General features: G+C 39.9%; 2 protein-coding genes across 2 annotated transcripts in view; both read right to left on the bottom strand.

Annotated features, from left to right (window-relative positions):
• Window positions 1-284: 284 nt before the first annotated feature.
• On the bottom strand, window positions 285-22127 carry LOC127548976 (vomeronasal type-2 receptor 26-like). The gene is made up of 5 exons (XM_051976675.1): window positions 22003-22127; window positions 19694-19985; window positions 13768-13857; window positions 4594-4717; window positions 285-1378 (listed from the first exon to the last, which is right to left on the bottom strand). Exons 1-5 carry the CDS (start codon window positions 22125-22127, stop codon window positions 384-386), a joined length of 1626 nt encoding a protein of 541 aa, XP_051832635.1. The 3' UTR covers window positions 285-383.
• Window positions 22128-22288: 161 nt separating this feature from the next.
• The window catches only part of LOC127548967 (vomeronasal type-2 receptor 26-like), a 31726-nt gene continuing 27456 nt past the window's right edge, over window positions 22289-26558 (bottom strand). Inside the window, exon 6 of the mRNA XM_051976665.1 lies at window positions 22289-22396. Within this exon, the coding sequence (XP_051832625.1) occupies window positions 22289-22396 (108 nt within the window). The remainder of the gene's footprint in view (window positions 22397-26558) is intronic.

Genomic DNA, 26558 nt, shown 5'->3' with positions numbered 1-26558 from the left:
TGCAGAATGGCTGAAGAAATTGTGATATGTAATTATGATGGAATATTTTGATGATTTGTAACTATGATGACTAGAAAAATCTGGAAAGATACATCAGCATATGAAAACTGAAATGTAATGTGTACTAAGTCAAGCAATAGAGTGGATTGGTCACCTGTGAATAACTTTGCTTTTTCAACAACAAAATGGTCCAAAACTGCTCTGAAGGTCTTTATGATGAAACTGTTGGATGGAAACAGTTTGCAAAAATTTGATTTTTAGGAGTTCTTTTTATTAACCCAAGGAATGATGCATGTATATTTCTAAACACGGCATTTCTATAAATATTTTGTGTAACTACACATGTGGTATCTCAGTGGTTCTGGGGATGGGGAAGAAGGAGATTATGTGGAAGGCAAACCTTTTTTAAAATATTGTTTTAAATGGAAAGGGGAAAATAAAGATATCACATTAAAAAAAGAAGAATTCTTGCTCCTGGAACTCCTTTGATTCTTGTTCTGTTTTGTGCTATTTTCCCACAATATCAGGAGAATTGCAAAACATTTGGGAATAAAAATGCAGCCCAGTAACCCGGCACTGGAGGCCAAGATGGAGAAGATCTCCACGATCATCACAGTTTTCCCTTTGGAGCTCTGATACGTGGGGAGGAAAGAGACCCAGACGCTGCAAAACACCAGCATGCTGAATGTGATGTACTTGGCTTCGTTGAAGGCATCGGGCAGGTTCCTGGCCAGGAAGGCTATGGTGAAGCTGCCCAGGGCCAGAAAGCCCATGTAGCCCAGGACACAGTAAAATGCAAAGGCGGAGCCCTCGTTACATGTGAGGATGATGTGCCTGGATTCAGAGCTTGTGTCTGCCTCTGGAAAGGGGGGATGGGTCCCCAACCAGATGGTACAGAAAAGCCCTTGGATTCCGGAGCAGATGAGAACCACACAGTAGGGCACTCTGGGATGAAGGAACATCCGCATCCTGCTCCCTGGCCCTGTCACCCTGAAAGCCAGGACCACTATGATGGTTTTGGCCAAAATGCAGGAAACAGCCACCGTGAACACAACTGCAAAGACTGTTTGTCGGAGAAGGCAGGAAGCAGTGGTAGGACGGCCCACGAAGAGCAAGGAGCAGAGGAAGCAGGAGGAAAGGGAGGTGAGGAGCAGGTAGCTGAGGTTCCTGTTATTGGCTTGGACTATGGGAGTGTCTTGGAACTTCACAAAGACCCACAGAACCAGGGCCGTGAGCAATGAGAGTGAAACAGCTACAACTGTCACTGCCGTCCCCCAGGGTTCATTCATATCCAGGAAGGTCACAGTCTTGGGGAGGCAGTGATCTCTCTGCTCATTGGGATACTCATCCTCTGGGCACTTCTTACACTGCTCAGCATCTGCAGGAGACAAACAAGGACTTAACATATAGATGAAAATATTTCTCTTCATTCCCACAGTAGGAAATAGTCAGGAGAATTGCAGCAATTCCTTCTGCTTCCACAGGATGCAAAACCCCATTCTCTCTTTACTGGATGACATAGTCACTGGTAAGTCACTTGGTACAGTACACTGGCCAGATCAAATCTATTCATGCCCTTGATCACTGTTGGCTTTGGTTCAAGTTCTCTTTACTCCTTTTATGTAAGTAATGTCACCTTTTCTTCTTAACCTAATCACTTAAGACAATAAGCTTAGACAGTGGAGCCCTTTCGTATCAAATATCCAGATTCCTTCTGTGTTGTGTTGGGCAACAACTCAAGTTGAAGAGCTGCCTGTCTCAATACTTCCTCATTCTTTCCAGCTTCTAGTTTACACCTTTCCGCAACCAATTTATATGAATTTTAAACATTCCCTTGGTAGATAAAGAGAATGTGTGTATTCTTGTCTCCTCTGTTGGAATAGAATTTCCCTGAATGAAGGATTCACTTCCTTTTTATCACTCTAATCCTTTATTTATGACCAAGTTCTTCTCACACTAGATGACTATTGATTGACTGATTAATGACTTATTAAATAATGGCAAGTTTTTCATAGAAAACTTGTTTCTTTTGTTTTAAAAGTGTTCCTTTTATTCATCCCAAGAGAAATGAAGCCTTTCCAGGATATGTTCAATATCCTTCATTTTATCAATTAGTTTAAAGAAAAATTCTCTTTGAATCCTCAATTGGGTTTTTTCACTACAATTTTGGAATATTGGATTGACCTTATTTTAACTCTAGCTTTCAAATCCATGAGACCTGAATTTAGCATCTAGAATGCTTCAATGACCCACTAGAGCCATACTTGCTATCAGCAGTCTCTCTGATGCCTAAAAATTATTTTTTCCTCCTCATCGATTCTCCCTCCTTCTCTGTAATCTTCACAAATCTTTTATTGCCCCTGTCACATCTGCAGTGAAAACCCGAAGAGACATGCTAGCTATGTCACAAATTACCATCAACTGTTTCAATTTGACTGTGCTCTATCAGGAAGTAAATGGCTACTTGAATGCGAATAGGACTTGAAGTCAGAGTTTACATCCTGCCTCAGGAAAAAAAATTGTTATGTGACTCTGGGCAAATAATATCCTTGAGTCTGTCTTTGTTTTCCTTTCAGAGAAATAAGGATAATAATTACACCATCTTTATAAGGTTATTATGAGCATCAAATGAGAGAGAACATATGTAGTACAAAATGGAGCCTCAATTTACATGGTTCTTATAATTTTATCACCATCATCCTCATCCTTCTCATCACTAAATCAAAAGTTTACCCTCATTGCAGGGGAGAGAACCATGTGTGCCCCACTAAGGCAGCAGATGAGATTAAGGGATCATATAAATTTTGTACAAATTGGAGGATCTTCTCATAGAAGCAGCCTGTTCTCTGGTTTCCTCTTTTGCCTTCCCTCTTAGATTCAAAACCATGTAAAGCCAGGCGGAAATGCAATGCTATTGAATAAGCCATGGCAGCATCCATTCTGCTTGGAGCTTGGGATGGAGTGTTGACTCCTCAAACCCTGTGACCCACATGGTGATTTCCTTATCCCATGTCTCATTTCTTGACCTCCTGAGCCGATTAATTATCTGATGTCACTCCATGTGCAGTGTGATGAAAACAGGTGATGGCCATGAAGGGGCAGATGCACTTTTAATACTGTGGAAGTCACTCTGCTCCACAATGGTTTTGGTATCTCCCAGAAAACAAGGCCCAGCTAAATACCTGACCTTCTTAGTAGAGATTGATCCTGCTGCAGGAGTTCCCTCTAATAGTCAAAACACAAGTTCAATCCCAGGGCTATCCCTGCTTTCAACTGTGTTGATTAAAATGTCAGAGGGAAAAGGCCAATTTGGTTAGCATTCCTCACTATGTCTGACCTTTTTGTTTCTATATTGTTCAATACCATAGAGCATTAGAACAATGAAATAGGGAAAGACAAAATTGGATCATCAGTAGAAAGGGATAATAGCATTTGGATGGCTCCTATGGAGCTTACAGAGTCAGCTAATGGCTCTGGGTTTCTTATGGGACATGAACCACGATCTTTGAAAGATCCTGCTAGTTTTCAGCTCTTGGTCAGTGTTGGGGAAATTTTCTGCTGTAACCAGACCCATAAGTTAGAGAAAAGTCTGCAGTCTCTAATGTATGGAATACAACTCCCCCATTAGGTAACTTTCTTTACTTTTGCCTTCTCCATTTCAGTATTTTTGTTTCTATTCCTGTCTATTCATTTCTTTTTATTTCTATCTCTGCCTTTGTCTCTCAATATCTCTCTGTTTCTCCCTTTCTATTTCTTGCAAAGACATGTCTTACTCCCTAATCTATAAACATATATATTTACACATATGTGCATACATAAATATGGACACTTCTACTTTTACATATATATATATATGTATATATATATACATATATAGACACTTGTATATATTGTTTTTAATCTTTACCTTTGTGTATATCCATGACACACTATCTTGGAGTAAAAGGGCAAGTGATTGCAGTTCATCAAAGAAATAAGATGATGAATAAATTCTTCCTATATATTATCTTTCTCATTGTGCAGCAGGAAAATTTTGTCATGTCATTGTGTTTATACAGTTCTTGACTTTTTCTTGGCAAGGAGGCTTCCACATATTTTGTCTTGTTTACACTTACTTGGGATTTCTCTTTCTATTTCTCATGCCTGGCACTTTGTTGATAACATACAAATGGCAGTGATATATGTGGGTTTGTTTTCTATCCACCAATTGTCTTGAAAATGTTCATTGTTTCAAGTAGTTTTAGTTCATTTTCAAGGATTCTGTAAACATACCATATCTCCTGCAAAGAGTGATACTAGTATTTTTCATTGCATACATGAATTACTTTAATTTCACTTTGGTCTTTTATTGTTAAAAGTAACATTTCTAGTACAAAGATTCATAATAGTGGTGATAATAGGAATCTTGTTTTCATTCTTTATTTTATTGGAAAAGTTTCTAGCTTCTGCTCTTTCTCAGGCTCATATAATTATTTACAGAGGCCACGACATTTCTTTAAAATTGAGAAAAAGAACATGCTCTTAGTTTTTTGTTTTTTGTTTTTTTTTTTACTAGCAGGGGCCATGAGATGTGAGTTCCTTGCAGTAACTCACCTATATAATTGGAGATTTCTCCTTCTGAGCATGGGGAGCAACTAAAGCAACAAGGAGGCTTCCCCTCCATAGGCAACTTCCTGAATCCAGCAGGACAACTGGCACTACATACGGCAGAGGGGACCTAAGACAGTGACAGGAGACTGGAATAAACATTTTTAACTGACAGCTATTTATGTTTGTGAAGAAAACACAGCTGTTTTTTTGACATTCTGGTTTTGATAACCACCTCCATAGGTACATAATTAGGAGTGTATATGAATGATCACATTCTTTCCAACTTATTCTTTCCATTTGTCACCCACTCTTCTGCAACACTCAGTGACAGACCTTCTCCTACAGAACCTTCACACAAAAGTATTTCACACCCTGGATAAGATAGTCCATGATAGATAAGATAAGATAGTCCATGTATTGGCTAATTACAGAGAAGTTGACTTCCCCAGGCTCAGTCATAGATTTGGGAGATATCTCAGCAAGTCCCTGAAGCTTCTCCTTGGGCAGGGTCATTGTACTGCAAGTGCAATTCCAAGGCAATATGAATTTTGATTTCTTAGAAGTATTCCTAAGAAGATCAAGGTTTAAACAAGGATGTCCATTAACACCAGTATTATGCACTATTGTACTGGAACAGTTTTCTTCAGTAATAAGTGATGAAAGAGAAATGGAAGGAATTGGTGTCCTCAATGTAAAAGCAAAAATAACACTTTTGGTAGTTCAAGTGCCTGATGGGATTTTGGAGTGACCGAACTCAGAAATATTTGGAATGTAATTTTTCAGCTTAAGGTATATTGTAATGGGGGTGAAGCCAAGATGTTGGAGAAGGCACACGTGACTTTCTAAGTCCCTCTCATCCCCTCACAACCAAATATTAAATTCAGCCTCAAAAACAGTGCTTGACTGCTAAAATTCATGAAGATTAGAAGCACACAATTTACCAGCCGAAGATAATCTGGAAGATCAGCAGGAAAGGTTCCTGAGGGGCCAGGAACAGACCAGCACAGGCAGGGAGAGATTAGCATCCTGAGCAGACCAGGGGTGGGGGTGATTTCTGTGGCTATAGAAGTTATAGAGATGACTCTGCTATAGGCTAACTGCTCTTCCTTGATTACAAAGCAGTAAACTGGCAGAGAAATTAAAGCCTATTACAGAGGGTACTCTAAAAAATGCCAGAACCTAACAAGATCTGGCTAGAAGTACCCAAAACCAGAAATGACTCAGGCAGACCCGTAACACAACCATGCAGCCACATCCAGCAGTATGGGGCTTTTGCGGGGGCAGTTACAAATCTGCAAGGCAGGGGGCACAGCCCAGGGCAGCCTCTAATCTGCACAGTGGGGGCTCGGGCTGGGGCAATAGAACTTTCACAGCCAATTGTGCTTCCCTGGGCAGTGACACTTCTGGTCCCTGCAAGGCTATTCATTGCTCAGCCCCTCATACCCACAGCCCCAGGGTGGGCTTTAGCTTGGGGTAGTGAAAATCTCACTGCTCAGCATCTAGCCCCAGGGCAGTTGTTATCCCACACCACGGGGGTTCTTTGCAGAGCACTTTCCCAGCTCAGTGGTCCTGAGTTATTTCTGGGTGGGGAACTCTTTCCCAGAGCACTCCAGTACCTCGCTGCTCTTTGTAGCCGGTTGGCAGGACAGCTACCCATCCATACACCTATCACTGCTCTGCAGAGGAAGCTGGTAACTTCCTGCCCCTGAAAGCAGACCCTACAGGCTTTAAAAAATAAGTAAAAAAAATCAAAAGGACAATTGATAGCTTCTATGCCAAAAGTGAGCAGCTTTTCAACCCTGAAGAGACTAATAGCAGACAGTCCCAAGACAATTGTTGGTTCCCATCACAAAAGGCTCTCCTAGAAGAGACTATTAAAAACTTTAAAAGATAACTAGAAGAAAAATGGGGAAAGGAAAGAGAAGCTATACAAGAGTGGTTAGAACCTGGAAAATTAATGGATGTCCATCAATTGGAGAATGGTTGAGTAAATTGTGGTATATGAACTTTATGGAATATTATTGTTCTGTAAGGAATGACCAGCAGGATGAGTACAGAAAGGGCTGGTGAGATTTACATGAGCTGATACTAAGTGAATTGAGCAGACGCAGGAGATTATTATATACCTCAACAACAATACTGTTTGAGGATGTATTCTGATGGAAGTGGATCTCTTCAATAAATACAGCTAATTCAGTTTCAATTGATCAAGGATGGACAGAAGCAGCTACACCCAAAGAAAGAACACTGGGAAATGAATATAAAGTGCTTGCATTTTTGTTTTTCTTCCCGGGTTATTTATACCTTCTGAATCCAATTCTCCCTGTGCAACAAGAAAACTGTTCGGTTCTGCACACATATATTGTATGTAGGATATACTGCAACCTATTCAACATGTAAAGGACTGCTCGCCATCTGGGGGAGGCGGTGGAGGGGGGGAGGGAAAAATTGAAACAGAAGTGATTACAAGGGATAATGCTGTAAAAAAATACCCTGGCATGGGTTCTGTCAATAAAAAGTTATTTAAAAAAAAAAAGAAGAAGCTATACAAGAGAGAAACAATTTCCTGAAATGTGATTCCCAAGAAGTTCAGGGAAACCGAAATTGTGAATTGGAAATAGAAAATAACTCACTAAAAAAAAAATTAGTGAAATGGGAAAAAGTTCCATAGAGCAAAACAACTCATTTAAAAACTCAATTGGACATCTATAAAAAGAAGTAAAAAAAGCTAATGAAGAAAATAACTCACTAAGAACCAGAACTGAACAAGTAGAAATGACTGATTCATTGAGACATCAAGAATCAGTCAAGAAAAATAAAAAAAATGAAAGATTGGGAAAAAATATCAAATATTTACTTGGGAAAACAACAAACCTAGAAAATAGATCTAGGAGAGATAACTTGAGGATCATTGGACTGCCCGAAAATTATGATGAAAAAAAGAGCCTAAATATTATTTTACAGGAAATCATCAAAGGGAACTGCCCAGGAGTGATAGAACTGGAAGGTAAAATAGGCATTGGAAGAATTCATTGAACACCTTCTGAAAAAGGCCCTAAAATAAAAAAACTGCAAGGAATATTGTGGCCAAATTTCAGAATTTTCAGACTAAAGAAAAAATATTACAAGCAGCCAGGAAAAAACAATTCAAATACCGAGGTGCCACAATAAGGGTCACTCAAGATCTGGCTGCCTCCACATTAAAGGATTGAAGGGCCAGGAATCTGATATTCTGAAAGGCAAAAGAACTTGGAATGCAGCCAAAAATAAACTACCCACCTAAACTGAGCATATTTTGCCATGGAAGAAGATGGACATTTAATAAAACAGAGGAATTCCATTTGTTTCTAAGAAAAAAAACCAGATTTAAACAAAAAAAAATTGATCTCCAACCATAGGATTCAAGAGAAGTAGAAAAAGTTAAAAGGAACTGTTGAGCACTGTGGTTCTGTTGTGGATATACATAAAAATCACATGTATCATTTGTTTTTACTGATATAACATAAAAAAGGGAAGTAGAAATGGAAAGGGGATAGTGTCAGAAAAAGGGAAAAGGGGAGATAAAAAGAGGGAAACTACATGTGATGATGAGGCAAAGGAAACCTATCATATCTGAGGGAATTTAGTGAGGGGGAGGAAAATTTTGTGAATCTTACTGTCATCAGAGTTGGCTCAAAGAGGAAATAACTGACATATTTGGATTACAGAGAATCTTCTCTCATCTCATTAAAAAGTGGTAGAGGAAAAGGGAAAAGGAAAATGAGTAATAAGGGAAGGGTTCAAGAAAGGGGCAGGCATTCAAAAAGAGGAGGGAGGGATCTTAAAGAGGGAGCGCTGTGTGACGCAAGTCGGATCTTAAGATTAATACTAGGGAAGGGGGTAAGGGAGGCAAGAAAAAAAAGCATAATCTGGCGATAGTAGGGTGGCAACCTACTGTACTACTAAGAATCAATCCACAAAACAAATAAGAAAGAAATTAAAGTGGTAAATAGAGTCGGGTTAGATATGATAGATCTTTGAAGAAAACTGAATGGTGACAGAAAGGAGTGTACTTTCTTCTCAGCAGTTCATGGAACCCATACAAAAATTGACCATATATTAGGACATAAAGATCTCAAAATTAAATGCAGGAAGGCAGAAATAGTAAATGCTTTCTTTTCAGATCACGATGCAATAAAAACTACATTCAGTAAAATGTTAGGGGTAAATAGACCAAAAAGCAATTGGAAACTAAATAATCTCATCTTAAAGAATGATTGGGTGAAACAGCAAATTATAAACACAATTAACAATTTCACCCAAGATAATGACAATGATGAGACATCATACCAAAATTTGTGGGATGTGGCCAAAGCAGTGATAAGGGGAAATTTTATATCTTTAGAGGCTTACTTGAATAAAATAGAGAAAGAGAAGCTCAATGAACTGTGCTTGCAACTTCAAAAGCTAGAAAAAGACTAAATAAAAAAAAAACCCCAATCAAATACTAAGGTTGAAATTCTAAAATTAAAAGGAGAAATTAATAATATTGAAAGTAAAAAAAAAACTATTGAATTAATAAATAAAACTAAGAATTGTTTTTTGTGAAAAAACCAATAAAATTGATAAGCTTATGGCAAATCAGATTAGAAAAAAAGAAAGAGGAAAATCAAATTGTTATTCTAAAAAACGAAAAGGGGAAACTTTCCACCAATGAAGAAGAAATTAGAGCAATAATGAGGAGTTACTTTGCCCAACTTTATGCCAATAAATTTGATAATCTAAGTGAAATGGATGACTACTTCCAAAAATATTGGCTTCCCAGATTAACAGAGGAGGAAGTAAATTGGTTCAATAGTCCCATTTCAGAAAAAGAATTAGAAAAAGCTATTAATCATCTCCCTAAGAAAAAATCCCCAGGACCAGATGGATTTACATGTGAATTCTACCAAACATTTAAAGAACAATTAGCCTCACTGCTATATAAACTATTTGAAAAAAATAGGGAATGAAGTAGTCCTACCAAATTCCTTTTCTGACACAGACATGATACTGATACCTAAACCAGGTAGGTTGAAAACAGAGCAAGAAAATTATAGGCCAATCTCAATAATGAATATTGATGCTAAAATCTTAAATAAGATATTAGCAAAAAGACTACAGAAAATCATCTCCAGGATAGTATACCATGATCAAGTAGGATTTATACCAGGAATGCAGGGTTGGTTCAATATTAAAAAAAAACTATCAGGATAATTCGCCATATTAATATCCAAATTATCAAAAACCATATGATCCTCTCAATAGATGCAGAAAAAGCATTTCATAAAATCCAACATCCATTCACTTGAGAGTATAGGAATAAATGGACTTTTCCTTAAAATAATCAGTAGCAACTATTTATCAGTAAGCATCATATGTAATGGGGATAAACTGCAACCATTCCTAAAAAGATCAGGAGTGAAAAAAGGTTGCCCACTATCACTATTACTATTCAACATTGTATTAGAAATGCTAGCTTTGGCCATAAGAGCTGAGAAAGAGATTAATGTAATTAGAGTAGGTAATGAGGAAACCAAACTATCACTCTTTGCTGATGATATGATAGTATACTTAGAGAATCCCAGAGATTCTACTAAAAAGCTATTACCAATAATCCACACCTTTAGCAAGTTGCAGGATACAAAATAAACCCACATAAATCCTCAGCATTCTTATATATTACTAAAAAAAAATTCAACAGTTAGAGTCACAAAGAGAAATTCCATTTAAAGTAACTACTGACAGTATAAAATATTTAGGAATATATCTGCCAAGGGAAAATCAGAAACTATATGAGTAAAAGTACAAAACTCTTTCCACACAAATAAAGTCAGATCTAACCAATTGGAAAAATATTAAATGCTCTTGGATTGGGCGAGCAAATATTTTGAAGATGACAGTACTACCTAAACTAATCTATTTATTTAGCACTATGCCAATTAGACTTCCAAAAAAGCTATTTTAATGACCTAGAAAAAATAACAACAAAGTTCATAAAGAAAAACAAAAGGTCAAGAATTTCAAGGGAATTAAAAAAAATAAATGAAGGTGGCGTAGCTGTACCACATCTAAAATTATACCATAAAGCAGCGGTTACCAAAACCATTTGGTATTGGTTAGGAAATAGACTCATTGACCAATGGAATAGGTTAGGTTCAAAGGACAAAATAGCCAGTAACTTTAATAATCTAGTGTTTGACAGATCCAAAGACCCCAGCTTTTGGGATAAGAACTCACTGTTTGACAAAAATTGCTGGGAAATTTGGAAATTAATATGGCAGAAACTAGGCATTGTCCCACACGTAAAACCATACACCAAATTAAAATAAAAATAGGTTTATGACCTAGGTATAAAGAATGAGATTATAAAGAAATTGGAAGAGCATAGGATAGTTTACTTCTCAGACTTGTGGAAGAGGAAGGAATTTATGACCAAAGAAGAACTAGAAATCATTATTGATCATAAAATAGAAAATTTGATTATATCAAATTGAAAAGTTTTTGTACAAACAAAACTAATGCAGATAAGATTAGAAGGGAAGCAATAAACAGGGAAAACATTTTTATAGTCAAAAGTTCTGATAAAGGCCTCATTTCCAAAATATATATAGGGAATTGACTCTAATATATAATAATTTTATTTTTATATGACTATAATTTATTAATCAAGCCATTCTCCAATTGATAAATGGTCAAAGGATATGAACAGACAATTCTCAGATGAAGAAATTGAAACTAGCCATATGAAAAGATGTTCCAAGTCATTATTCATCAGAGAAATGCAAATTAAGACAACTCTGATATACCACCACACACCTGTCAGATTGGCTAGGATGACAGGGAAAGATAATGCGGAATGTTGGAGGGCAAAACTGGGACACTGATATATTGTTGGTGGAATTGTGGATACATCCAGCCATTCTGGAGAGCAATTAGGAATTATGCTCAAAAAGCTTTCAAACTGTGCATACCTTTTGACCCAGCAGTGTTAGGACTGAACTTATATCCCAAAGAAATTTTAAAGAAGGGAAAGGGACATGTATGTGCAAGAATGTTAGGCACAAGGTGTAGGAATAAGTTAACATCAATGTGATGATATAAAAAAGAAATTAAAGGTGGAAAACAATTGCAATGGGAAAAGAAAAAGGGGAAGTAAAATGAGTAAATGACATCATTCAAAGAGGCACACATGGCCTATCACAATATAGGGAAAGAAGGGAGAAGTATGAGCATTTGTGGACTCTTAATCTCCTGGGTTTGGACTCACAGAGGGAAAATCCTACATATTTTATTACATACTGAAACTTTTTTCACTGTCCATAGAAGTAGAAATGGGACTGGGAAAGAAAAAAAAAGAAAGTTATTAGAAGGAAAGCCAGAAGTAGAAAGGAAAGTGATAAAGAAAATGGGAAGTGACTGAAAAGAGGGAGGGCATATTGCAGGATGTGAGGATCAGAAGCAAAACACTGGTGAGGAAGGAAAGGGTGAAAGGAGAGAGAAAAGTATAATGGGAAAAACATCAATTGCTGGGAAAGAGGGAGTTAGTAATCTTAAATGCGAATATGAATTTGATAAGAACTCCCAGAAAAGAAGAGAGCAGAATGGATTAAAGGCCAGAATCTTCAATATATTGTTTGCAACAAACAAATGCGAAGCAAAAATATACATACAGATTAAAGGTAAGCAGTAGAACAGAATATATTATTCTACATCTGAAATAAAAATAAAAGCAGGAATAATGATCCTGCTGCTAGATCAAGTGAAACCAAAACTAGATACAATTTAAAGAGATAAGGAAGAAAACAAACTCTTACTGAGGAGTACCAGAGATAAAAAGGTAATATTAATACTAATGAATAGAACCCGGCGAACATATATGATGGTCATCTGGGATGGACTTGTTTCATTTCAACAATGAGATGACAGATCATAATTCTAATAGACTTTGGTCTTGGTTGTGTGTGTGTGTGTGTGTGTGTGTGTGTGTGTGTGTGTGTGTGTGTGTTTGTGTGTGTGTGTGTGTGTGTAAATTGGGATTAAGTGACTTGCTCAGGGTCTAACATCTAGGCAGTTCAATGACTCAGACTGGATGTAAACTCAAGTCCCCCTGGCTCCAGGATCAGTGCTCTATTCACTTTGACTAAACAAGAGGTGGTGTATATATAGTGAGAGAATAGTGATGTGCTATTAGACATGATGAACTGGTTGATTTTTGAAAGACAGGGTAAAAATTGTATGAAATAACAAAAAGTAAAATGAGTTGAACTAGGAAAATACTGTTCACAGTAACAGCGATGGTTTTCCAAGAACATTTTTGAAGTCTAATTCATTTTGTGTGCTATCACTTCTAAACTCAATCACAATGGACAGATGCAAGATGCAAGTATAAACAATTTACCTCCAAAAAGAGATAGAACATGGATACTTTTGTTTTACACACACACACACACACACACACACACACACAAACATACTCACACACACAGATAGATACACAGATACATTTTTTAGGGAAAAAGTAAGCAATGTGAAATGGAAAGTTTGTTATATATTGAATCCTCTATATTGTGCTGCATACAAGCTAAAGGTTTTTTCATTCTTTCCTATATAAGTCGAAAAGAAAGACAAATTAAAATATGTTCATGCCTGCTTTGGAAATGGCAAAAAATGGGAATATGAAATGGTATTATATTTATAGATATCTATGTGAATACATAGATATAAATTTACATATATATGTATATATATGCAACAAAATTTCTCTGTTTAACAATATACCTATGTAGGCGTATATAAATATAATAAAGCATTATAATGCCGTAAAAATGATAAAGAGGATTGCTACAGAGAAAACAGGGGAAACATGCATGAATTTATGACAAGTGAAACAGAACCAGACCTTACAGTCTATGCATTTTCCCACCCAGCTGCACCTGTCAGTAATGGAGAGTACACCACATAAGTCAAGGATTCTTCTGCTGTTTAGGAGCATAAAGTAACATTAACAATGTGTCTGACCTTTGAACTCCATGCGTCCCACACTATGACATTTGCACAAATTGTAAAATCTTGACCGAGCTGAGCTTCTGGGATAAAGTCCCCCACGTAGAGAACATGACCATTATAATAATTGAAGTATATATAGTTCATAAGGGCATAGTGAGCCTCTGTGCGTCTGTTCTCATCCACAAACACTTGCTCACCAACAATATTCTCAAACTGGATATTCTTCAGGTAGGAGTGAAGCTGAAAAAGAGGAGAAATGCTCAATCAGTGAGAGGTACGTGAAGGAAAGGCTATTGTACACGAGAATTTATGGAGTTCTGTGCTCTTATTTTCAGGTGGGATCAAATCTGAATTTCTTCTGGGACATGGAAATGACCCTTTGACACCCGCAGGGTTGCCTGCATCTCCTAGGTTTGTAGTTTCAGTTTCACACTCAAGTCCTCATTGTTTCTTACCCCCTTTATTTTATTTATTGACAAGGTCTCTCTAATATGTTTCCCTCCTCTTCTCTGCTCCTGGAACATCCTCATGACTTCACACCCGGATTATTGCAACAGCCTCCTGATGGATGCCTCTGACTAAACCTCTCCTGTTCTGCCCTCCCTCCTGCCTTGGAAGCGATTGTTCTGATGTTCAGGCCAGACGGTGGCGCTCCCATCCTTGATAATCTGAAGTGGTTTTCTCCCATCTCCAGGATTAACTATCAAACCATTTGTGTGACCTTAAAGGCACTTGGTGTAAAGCAGGAGCTCAATTCAGCAACCACTGAATACACAACACTCCAAGAAACAGTAGCCGTGGCAGCCATTGCAGGGGTGCTGGGACCACACATGGTAAGAGGTTGAAGAGCTTGTCAGAAGGTATTACAAGGGTCTCTTTTAAAGCACTGGGCCAGAACTCAGTTGCTTTGCCAGTACCCAGATCGAGCGCACCTTCCTGGCTCACAGTTTGAGAGTGAGGAAGAGAACTAGCACATGACAACATTTAGAAACATCGGAATATGGATCTCCTCACAGCTGCAGGGCAGGAAAAAGTGCTTGTGGTAACTCACAGAACAGAATAGAAGCCAGGACATTAATAAACACATTTCTTCTAAGATCAGACAACCTTGGAAGAAGTGAAATATCCAGCTCTCTTGAAGAATCTCTAAAAAATAGCTGTACAAACTCCTGAAGTTTGGGCCATTGGCTCTTTTACCCTGGAAACAGGGCACTACTCTAGTAAATAGATAAAGTCAAATAATAGCCTGGGGAAATTGGTAAACAACAGAAAATGGTTCTGATCATAGAAAAATATTGTGATGAACAGAAAGATGAAAAATCCACACTAAGAAGAAAATAACAAAGTCAAAACTCCTTTATCAACTAAATCTGCAACATAAGTAAGAATTGGTCTAAAGTCAAAGAAGAATTAAAATTTTTCAAAAGGGAGGTACAGACAGAATTGTGAAGAGAAATGAGAGAGATGTAAAAGAAATCAGAAAAAGACATTAGAGGAGAAAAATGCCTTAAAAATCAGAATTGGATAAATTGAACAGGAAATACAGAGGAACACTGAGGAGAATATCTCCTTAAAAATTAGAACTAAGAAGGTAGAACTTAATGACACCTTGAGAAATAAAAGAAAAAGCCAAAAGGAAAAAGAATAGAAAACAATATGCAATATCCCAATAGAAAATGCTGAACTGGAAAACAGATAGAAGAGAGCATTTAACATTATGAGACTACATGAGTTCTACAATGAAAAAGAACAGGGATTCTATCTTTCAAAAAATATCAACTAAATTTCTCCTATATTCTAGAAAATGAAGGTAAAATAGAGTATGAAACAAGCCACAGATCTACTGAAAAAGATCCTCAGAGGAAATCACCAGGCATATTTTAGCCCAATTCTAGCTCTCTAAAGTAAAGGAGCAAATAGTGCAAGGATGCAGAAAGAAGCATATCTATATGTTGGAGCTACAGTCAGGATGACAAAAGAGCCCTCACTTTCTTAATTGAAAGATCAGAGTGCTTGGAATAGGATAAATTTGCAAAAAAAGATCTGGCTTACAACTAAGAATCACCTACCCAGAAAACCTCAGTTCAGTCCTTCAGGAAAAAAAAGAGCTCCCAATGAAATAAAGGGTCTTCAAATATTTATGATAAAAAAGTCCAGAACTGAATTGGAAATATAAAATGTAAGCTTATTTACATCTCTAAGACTCTAGGAAAGAAGTTTAATTTTAGTTTTACATGCAATTTGACAAATATTGGAAACCAACAATGAAATCATTGAGGAATATACAATCAGAATCATTTTAGAAATTGAAAAGTCTTCAATGTCTCCCATGTCCCACTTCTTGTTAAAATAGATACTCAAAAAATCATCACTAAAAAGGCACCCCACTTTCCATGTTACCTGCCATGGATGAGGCAATGCAGATTCTTCATTTGCCAGGGATCTTTTCATCACTATTTCATGGAGAGCCCATGCCACAGCATAAAAAGCATTGTAGATATTGTAACTCAAGGTAGATGTTGGCATTTCCACAGGGTAAAAAGGTAAATGTTTCATGGAGGCATTTGGTAAATATAAATCTTGCTCTGGGATATCTGGTTGATCTGAGCATTTCAAAGGTGATGGCCTATATGCTTTAAGAAGACTTTTCCTCATATTTAAAGGAGATATAAAATTCCAGAGAAAACTCTCAAACCCAGGTATTGGACTAATCAAGTGTGCAAAGAAGAGAGAAGCATGGAAAGTAAAACCATAATGGTACAAGGCTCTTGTTGTAGTGTCTGAATGAAATGTGACAATCCACACCTTCTTAGTTGGAAATAAAAATCCTGGTAAGTTTCCCATAATTGTAAATGAATCTGTGTCAGGATGGATGATAATGACTTTGACTTCTGAAATTAGGATCCTGGACTTGAAGGCCTCAGCGGTCTTCCTATTTTTTCTGTCACTGAGAGGGATCTTCTCTGTAAATGACACGCAAACTCTATTCTTTTTCATTTCCTCTCTCATTTCCCTGAGAAATTCCTCACCTCTCATATCATCAAAGATAATCAGGCCTATCCAGTTCCATTGAAAATAGACCAATAAGTGGGCAATTGCTCGGTGAAGAGAAGAGGATTTGAGGGCCATCTGATAGAGGGAAGGAAACTGTACTTTGTCAGCAAGACTGGGACTAAATGGACCATAAGTAATCTGGATGAGAAAAAAATATGGATGAGCAGGTGCACGCTGCTGCTGAGAGAGCTAAAGTAAAATATACTCATTCAAACTGGCATATTTATTGTTAGAAGAAAGTTTTAAATTTTATTGTAAAGTTTATCATAGATGACAATTTCCCTCTGAAAGTCTCTCCATTTATCTCTTGAAATGTATTGTTTATTCTCTATGAAACATCAAAACATCTGCCCCCAAATTTGTTAACCATGACCATAATCTTTGGCAAGAACATTTACCTCATTGACAAAAAACAGATATTCATGGACTTCATTAGAAGCTGATGAAAATTCAAATCATCAAGAGTGTTCCAAATCATTTTTGATCAGAGAAATGCAAATTAAGACAACTCTGAGATACCACTACACACCTGTCAGATTGGCTAAGATGACAGGAAAAAATAATGATGAATGTTGGAGGGGATGCGGGAAAACTGGGACACTAATGCATTGTTGGTGGAGTTGTGAACGAATCCAACCATTCTGGAGAGCAATCTGGAATTATGCCCAAAAAATTATCAAATTGTGCATACCCTTTGATCCAGCAGTGTTTCTATTGGGCTTATATCCCAAAGAAATACTAAAGAAGGGAAAGGGACCTGTATGTGCCAAAATGTTTGTAGCAGCCCTGTTTGTAGTGGCTAGAAACTGGAAAATGAATGGATGCCCATCAATTGGAGAATGGCTGGGTAAATTATGGTATATGAATGTTATGGAATATTATTGTTCTGTAAGAAATGACCAGCAGGATGAATACAGAGAGGACTGGCGAGACTTACATGAACTGATGCTAAGTGAAATGAGCAGAACCAGGAGATCATTATACACTTCGACAACGATATTGTATGAGGACATATTTTGATGGAAGGGGATTTCTTTGACAAAGAGACCTGAGTTTCAATTGATCAATGACGGACAAAAGCAGCTACACCCAAAGAAAGAATACTGGGAAACGAATGTGAACTATCTGCATTTTTGTTTTTCTTCCCGGGTTATTTATACCTTCTGAATCCAATCCTCCCTATGCAACAAGAGAACTGTTCAGTTCTGCAAACATATATTGTATCTAGGATATACTGCAACATATCCAACATATAAAGGACTGCTTGCCATCTAGGGGAGGGGGTGGAGGGAGGGAGGGAAAAAAATTGGAACAGAAACGAGTGTCAATATAAAGTAATTATTAAATAAAAATTTAAAAAAAATAAAAAAAAAAGAAAATTCAAATCATCTATGACAAATAGTGTTTCAGATCTGAGGGTTAGATATATACCTACACATCACAGTAGGAAAGAAGCTGCCTGATTGACCAAGGAGACTTATTCAACTTATCCTGCCATGTTCTCTCTGATCAGAATCAAAGGAAAATAATCCCATATGGAACTCTAGACCAGACTTCCTTCTGTTTTATTATCTGGCAACAAAGATGCTAGATGAACTCTTTCTCATGATTCCCTCAATTAGAGAGTTCAGTCATGTTTCCACAAGGACATCTCGAGTTAATTCCTATGCTCTTTGAGCCTGTAAATTTTTGTTTTTACTATTCTCCAAGTATATGGTCAGGAGTATTTATAGTTTCAATGTGAGTGAGACATCAAAGATCCCAATTGGTTTTTCTCCAAAGGCCTTACATATAGAATCTGAAATATTGAATATTAAACAAATTATAGATAAATAATGTTAAATTGTAGTTAAATAATCTTAGGTTCAATCAATCTTTAAAATAAGAAATGTGGATATAAATGGAGAGAGGCTTCCAGTCCTTCACCTTTTTATAGCATAGTTCCATATTCAAAACTGACCTCCATTTCCTTTCAATGATACAATCTAAATTCTCATTGTTTCTCTTCCATGAAATCATCCCTAATTTTCTTCTTGCTTCTGAACTCACAAAGCAGTCACTCCTCCGATGGATCAGTGACAAAGTTCACTAAGCAGCCGGCTTAAATTGCAGTGTTCAGAGAGGTCTCTTTTCAGTTTTGAAAAGATGAGGTGCTTTCTGAAATGTCACACCTTGCACCGTATGTTTCTGCCTTCCTTCTGTGCCCATTAATTGTTAGGTTCCTCTTTGAGAACAATGTCAGGAATGTTTTCAAACTCTTATACATTTGTAAATGTACTTATGGAGTTCTTAGGGCAGCTGTGGGAACAGGCTCCCCAGTGCTCCCCAAAACAAGCGCCATATACATCAGCGCTCCTGCTCAGTTTCCTTTTATAAATAATTCTCATCTCAATAATCTCTGGACTAATTATGTTATGATTATGAAAAATGAAGCTCATAGAATAAGATGTAAAAGCCTGAAAGATCATTCAACTTAAAGTCAAGAATGGTAAGATCTAATCAGTTTTCTTCCACCAGTGAATTGTGTAGTGTTGAGTAAACACTTTAAATTTTCCAATCATTATTGAAGTTATCTGTATAATGGGCAAATATAACTAGTTTTGCTTTCAGATACTTTCTTGGGCTGAAAACTAACTGGCTTCTTGTCTTACAATAGGGTTGATATTGCAGGAGTTATTCAATTTCCTTGAGGATGAAAACAGCGGCTTTGTTCAGTCATTAGAGAGTTAAACTGTTCTAAGAAGACCTAAATTAATTAATTTCACAGTCAATCATTAGCTGCATGATAACAATTTAAGTTTTCTCATTCACAGTACTCTCCACTGTAAAGGGGAGTTAGAAGAATATCTTCATTATGAGTTTATTGTGAAGATCAAAAGAAATGCATATGTAAAACAATTTTTTAATTTTTAAGAGTATACAGAGATGCATTTTATTTTACTGCTGCTGCTCCTGCTACATTTACTTCCAGTACTATTGCTCTGACTACTAGGTTGTACAGAAGCAGAGACTATCTATTCACCTGGGGTAAATGGTAGAGGTCAAACAGGGTCCCCATCTGAACAGAGAGAGCTGACGTGGCTCCTCCAATGACAGCCACAACCTTTCCTCTCTCTCTGCAGTTATAATTAGGGATGATCTGGTCTGTTCCAGACAGCCACCACAGGTAGCTCTCCAAGGTCCTTTCTTCCATGGAATAGGAGTAATACATATGGTATCCCAGGGAAATGTTGGGCAACAGTTTGGGATTCTTGCGAATCTCATGCAGAGTGAAGGAAGGCATGAAGAGTTGCTGGTAATTGTTTTCAATAGTTCTGGTGAATTAATGGTAAATGTTAAAAAATATTAATACAACCTTCACAAATAATTCATTTCAGAAGAGGGACTTTCCCAACATTTAGTCAAAACGAAGGATTATAATAGCTGTTTAGCACCTTCCATTTGAATTCAATCTAGCCTCTATCCATACACATTGTTCCAATATTCTTTTCTTTTTGTAATTTGTAATGTGAGGACTATTGGCTTTCTGTCCTCAGGTAACTCTGTTTGCTTGAGGCATTCACTCATTCCACAAGAAGACATGGATAGCTGTTGACTCTAGAAGCTTTAGAGTATGATGGAAGGAAGAAATAAAGTACTGTGACTTATATTCAATTTGCATCAAATTATCATCAGTGCTGACAATATGGAGGCCTTACCTTCTGCATGGAGTGCAGTTCTCAAGGTAAAAATCAAATAATTCATAAAACATAAAAGGGCATTTGATTTAGGACAGGATTGTTATTTAATGTTTCAAAATGGTTGGTGAAACTTCTCCCTTTAGGTCAAACTTCCCACTTTTCCTAGATGATGAACAACAAATAGAATAAAAACAAGCATACTGAAGCATTAAAAGAATAACGAATAATTCATATCATTTAATGGCCTTGTTTCTTAGACAAAAATATACACAATTGTTATAAAATATTTATAATTTGTGACTGTTGATTCATAGAGAATTTTTATTTGTTAAGCACAAAGAAAAATTCAAATCAAAAAAGAATCCAGAGGGATTCAATAATGACACAAGGCTACAACAAGTTTCAGAAAAGAATTCTTATCTGCCAGAGAACCATTCAGTGAAACTCATGGTGTGTCTTCAACAAGCAGAGGGCAGAGTAAATAGCCGATCAGCTTCTCTGATGTGATGGAGGAAAATGATCTAAAAATCGGTGGAGGAAACTGAATTTTTTTTACTACAGCCCAGACTTACAAAAGGTTATATTTGAGTGTCACATGGCTATATACTGAGATCCTGCCATGTAAAGGAGGGTTTTGCAAAGAGAGTTGATAGTGACAAACCATAAAACTAAGACCTTTGCAGGAGCAGGAAGGTCAGGATGCCTTGTCAAAATCCCAGAAAGTAAACACGCCCACCTGTCCCTGGTTCATGCAGTTAAGGAAGAGTTAGCTTGAGAAAGTAACAGCAGCCCCTCTCACACCCCCTGGAGAAAACAGAATTCTCCAGACATCACTGAGAGGGAACAGGCATTTCCTAAAGCCATTTGCAAGTCTGAGAACTTGCTAGTGCTCAATCCTGCACCATTCTGTCTTTCCCAAATAAAGTCAAATTTCCCAGCCCTCAGTTTCAGGCTCCATCAGTCCTAATGTACTCAGTACCTTTGAGATTCCCTAAGCTGGGATACACTGACTTTTGTTATCACATTGCTTCGTACAAAAAAAAAGAAACTAATGATAAATTCACTTACCCACAGGAATGAGTAAACATAAGATCGTATTTCCCGCTCATAAATGAGATGGGAAGAGTACAATTATCCCCAACCCAAAATTTCCTGAAGAAGGGGTCCCATTGCTTCCTAACAAAGGCTGCTCTCTTGTTGTCAGATAGGCAAAGCTGGGGAGGAGACACAGCTTCCCTTCCTGGGAACGGGGCAGATTTCCTCTTGCTCAGGTACTGTACACTCAGCAATGACTCTGACCTAGGGTAGAAAGGCAGCAGCGCCCAAGTACTTCTGCTGCTTCTGGCCATTATCCCTTCACTATTTACATGAGGTCAGGATGGCCGGGAGGGGAGGGAGACAAGAGACTGAGCCTGGTAGGGAGGGAGAAGCCTGGGCACGGCCTGTTTGATGGGGAATGGGAAGGGAAAGGAGGGGAGAGGGGTTTTCTTTCTTCAGCTCTGACATTAAGGAGACAGAATGAAAGCTGCCAAGAAGATACAGACAGTAAGAGACAGGGAGAGGGGGAGCGCCCCGACTCAGACTGAGCAATGAGGACTTTTCCTGCATCCTCCCAGTGAAAATGAGCACAGGCACATAGAGAGACACTCACCTATAAGCTCTACAAGCCTTGTAAGGAGGACTCTGAAATTGCGCTGCTCCTGTTGTGTTGCTCACTTCAGGTAAGGATAGGGGGAGAAAGAAGCCAATCTCCACATCTCCAGGGATGTAATCCATGTGTTGAAGGTCTTCAAAGCAAATCTGCCCAGAGCCTGGAAGCTGCAGTAACAGAGACACAGCAAGGTAAGGAAGGAGGTGAGAAATGCTTCTCACAATGCAGGGCCACATCCCCCTGAACAGTAACCAGAGCTTTAACTCTGAGGAAGTGGAGCGACTGCTCATGCTACGGCCGAGTCAGCTGCTTGAGTCAGGGACTGAGGAGGGACTTTTCTGCACCAGCCACGACCCATCTCTACAGCAGCCCGGGCTCTGATCTCCAGGTCACACTGGAGGAAACAGAGGGACATTAGCCAGGTCCATGTGCAAGACAAGGACAATGGTGCGAGATGAGTGACCGTTATATACTTTCTGTCTCCCGGTACATTTATTTTTAGATAATGATGGGCTCCATTCCTCTTATTCCATTTTCCACAGAGAAGTCTCAGTCTCAGAAGAATTCCGGGGACCAGACTGCCTGCGGCATCTCCAGCTGAGTCCCTGCGTCCAGGGGAAATCATAAGTGCGAAATTATATTTTGACCTCACTTTCCCTTATTCCACATCAGACTACATCCCAGATGGGCCTTTTGTAGGAAAATAGTTTTGTGACCTGAATTCAGTCAATCACCTGTGATGAAGAAACTTCCAGAAATATTCTATTGTAGGACACAAGATTTACTAAATCCTTTAGAGATGAGAATTTCCATGAAAACTAAAATTGTAGCCTTGCTGCTCATCCAGGTCCCTGAACCAGGGTCCGTGTGAGCCAGGTCTCATGCTCAGGACACACTGTCATCCATTTGGAAGTATCATTCTAGAAAGTCCAGTGCTCATAGTTTTCCTCTGCTGGTGGGTCTCACTCTTTATGGAGGATTATCACATCCATCAGTTAGAGATGAAAGGAACCTCAGAGGTTCCTCAGTCCAGGATTTTGATGACAGATTTCCACTCTCCAACCACTAGAACAGAGACACCTGCAGGTCCATCTTCCCTACCTGAGAAGGCAGAAATCACAGGATCTACAGATACACCTTTGTACTCTGGGCATTGGGAGCAATGAGTTATGAAGTCCCAGAGACATTTGGAGGAACTCTTTCATGAAATCTCCACTTTACAGATGAGAAACGACTCCCAGGAGATTAGAATGACTCCTCTGCCTTTATACAATATGGAGCAGAGCAATCCTGAGATTTTACCCAGAAGCTAATTCCCTTCCTACTCCCAACCACTGCCTTTAGATACGTTCCCAGGCAGAGTTCATGCAGTCAGAAACCCTTTGGACCAGAGCTTATAGCTCCATCTTTCAGCCCTCCAGTCTGAGGGAGAGGGACCCAGTTGGAGGAGATGGGGCCCCTTTGCTCGGTGATTCCAGTTCAAGAGATCCGTTCAGTCCTGGGGGAAGGGATGCTGCTCCTGGCAGTGAAAACCAGTCAGAGCTGTGGGAGAAACATGAAGAGAACCAAACATGAAATACTTTGGTATATATGCCTTTGCCTACTGGATCCCAGGCCATCTTCCCAACTTGATTGTCTATAAGAAGATAAAGGATCCTATAGCCAGACCTGGCAGGGACCTCAGAGACCTTGTGATGCTGGTTTGGTCCCTTCCTTCTCTGCATCTTGGAAATGGGCCCGACAAGGTTCAGGCATTTTAGTCAGGCCTAATCTTCAGTGACCCCATGTTGAGGTTTTCCTAGAGGGCTTTGCAGCTCCCCCTGCACCTCCTTTGATTGATGAAGTAACTGAAGTGAATAAGGTGAAGGACTTGCCTTGGGCCACAAAGTGATTCCAGTAAGTGCCTGAGGCCAGATTTGAACTTGCCTCCTGTCCCCTGACTGTCCCTGTCCAATCTGAGACCTTTCCCATGGAAGATCCACTTTTGGCTCTTCGGGGAACTTGCCCCTCCCCAGGGGAGGTCAGGGTCCTCTCAGGGGCTCATTCTTCCCACTGTGGAGCAAATCTCAGGGAAAAAATGTTAAACCAAAGCTTCATTGTGAAGTAGGGTCTCCCCAAAGTGCTCCCAGCAGAGGAAATTGGGGGAACAAGGGGAGCTTCATTTAACACTCACACACTCACACACACACAAGCAAGCGAACATTGCCCGGGACATTTTGTGAATAAAGAAGCTGTGGCAGAGACCAGTGGTTTTGAAGGACTTTGTTTCCAGGAGGATTAATCCGGGATCCTGCTGGGAGCCCTTTGGGCAAGGAGACTTCAGGCAGCCCTCCCCCTCTGGCAGGGAACTCCTGGAACTGCCCAGGACTTTGTTCCCTTTCACTCTGACCCTCCTCAGGCCCCCCTTTTAGCTGGGGATGTTGGGATGAATTTCTGGGAAAGACGAGGTGGGACTGAACCTCCGGGTTCTGAGGGGACCATTGCGGCCCATCCAGAACAGTGAGGAGACCACGGCCATTCTGGCTATAAAGGGGAGCACACGACGCCCCGGGGGACGGGCAGCAGGGCAGCTGTTCCTTTCCTTCCCCACAGAGAAGGCCCAGCAGGCAAGGGCTCAGAACCAGCATCTGGGGTGCGTCTCATCAGGGCCCATCCTCCTCCCTGGCAGGGAACGACTTTCCGGGCGCTGCCTCCCCCGTGATCCCAGCTCCTAAAACAGAAGGAAACCGGGACTCCCGAGGGCTCAGGGCTGCCCGTATCTCGACCCCAGATCCCTGCATCGATGGGAATAATGTACAAGGACAGGCCACGTTGCCCCTGCTTTGCCAGGGCTCCCTAAGCCCCTTTTCATGGCCTTGAGGCTGAATCCCCTCCCTGGGCCTCTTTGCCGTTAGAACCCGGGACCAGGAGCTCACAGAGCTCTGCTGTGGCCTTTGGCTCCCACACTGATCCCCCAGAGGGAGTTCTCAGCACAGGCTCCTTTGATCACCATCATTTACCCCCGGGGGGGTCCCAGCTGATCCCTGTGACTGGCTGAGATCCCGGACCTCCCTGAGCCTCTTCTGGAGCAGGAGGGGTCGGACTCAGGCCCTCTGAGGGCTCCTGGCTCCAGGTCCAGGATCTGGTGCAGCCTCAGGGAGAATGGGGGGGGGGCTGTGGGAGGGGCCCAGGGCTCTCCATGGTCCTGCCCAAGTCTATTGTTGTCTGACCCCTGAGCTGGGAAGGGAGAGAGCCAAGCTAAGGGGGGAGGGCAAGGGCTGAGTCAGGAGTTCCAGGGACGCCTGGCCTGGAAGGGGCAGCTCAGTGGGACAGAACATGGAGCTCAGGCCTGGAGCCAGGGAGACCCGAGTCCCACTGCAGCCTTAGGCACCTGCTCCCTGTGGGAGCCTGGGAAACCCCTCTGATTGCCTCAGTTTGCCCTGATGTAAAATGGGGTAATAATAGCATCTAACTCCTGGGGGTGCAGTGAGGTGAAATGAGGTACTTGTGCAGCCCTTAGCCCAGGGCCTGGCTCACAGGATGTGCTCCATAAACAGTCGTTATTAGTATTAGTAGTAAATGAGTTAATATCTGTCAATGGCTCAGCACAGGACCTGGCACATAGTGGGCACTTTATACATGGCAGTTACTATTGCAGCACGGGAGAGCAGGCCCGAGGCGCCAGGACATTCCCCGCACACTCGCGTTTCCAAGGGTCCGGGGACTCCCTGGGACGTGGGTTCGTTCTAGCCGCTCCCCAGCCCTGGAGGCCTCCTCAGGCTGGGACATTCCTTCTGTGTATCTCCCAAAGCTGGAGAGGCCTTCGATCCCCCCTCACACATTTATTAGACCCCAAATAATACTGATAGCCCTCACCCTCTGGGTTATATTTGTGAGGGATAGAAAATCCTGTCCAAAAATGACTACTCAGAGACTCTCGAAATAAAAAGCAGAAAAGTTGTTTGTTTAATTAATTCTCATGAGAATGAGCAACTCCACCGCGAGGAGGGAAAGAGAAAGAGAGCTCTTGGTAGAAGGGCTAAACAAAGGGATAACATACACAGTTTTTATAGGTTTTAGTTACAAAGGATTATATCATGAGTTGGAGAACATTAAGAGATAGGTCTCCCCCCACTCACCCACCCCTTAATTGGATGTTATTCGTGCCCAATTCCGGGAGGAACCACACATCAGGCAACTAGTTGTCTAAACACTGATAACTTGAACAGCGATAAATGTCGTCATTCGAGGTTAAATACATATATCTAAAATCCAAGTACATATTGGCTCCTACTCAACATACTCATGCAGGTCACAGAGACCTAGAGAAACTAAATATAGAAGAGGAATTTAAATATTTTTGGAAGTTCTTCACCTTATGTCTACTACACACACACACATTCCTCTGGGGGAGATGGAACATGCACAGAACTGAAGGAAGAAGGGGCAGTGGGTGGGGCAGGGGTGAGACCCCCGGCCCTAGAGTCAGGGAAACATCTTTCTAAGATCAAATCCGGCCTCCGACATTTCCTATCTGAGTCATCTTGGCCAAGTCACTGTTTGCCTCAGTTCCCGGG

This window comes from Antechinus flavipes, chromosome 1 (assembly GCF_016432865.1).
Source record: "Antechinus flavipes isolate AdamAnt ecotype Samford, QLD, Australia chromosome 1, AdamAnt_v2, whole genome shotgun sequence".
Classification (NCBI taxonomy): domain Eukaryota; kingdom Metazoa; phylum Chordata; class Mammalia; order Dasyuromorphia; family Dasyuridae; genus Antechinus; species Antechinus flavipes.
Note: the sequence above shows the minus strand (reverse complement) of the source record. Positions and strands in the feature narration are given on the sequence as shown.

Excerpts from the sequence above, each read along its gene's own strand:
- LOC127548976 (XM_051976675.1), bottom strand. The coding sequence starts at position 22,127 with ATGGATTACATCCCTGGAGATGTGGAGATTGGCTTCTTTCTCCCCCTA. Across the intron at positions 13,858-19,693 it reads ACCTCTACCATTTACCCCAG|CTTCACTCCTACCTGAAGAA; the intron begins GTGAATAGATAG and ends CCTCTTTTTCAG. Across the intron at positions 4,718-13,767 it reads GACGCACAGAGGCTCACTAT|GTCCCCTCTGCCGTATGTAG; the intron begins GCCCTTATGAAC and ends TCACTGTCTTAG.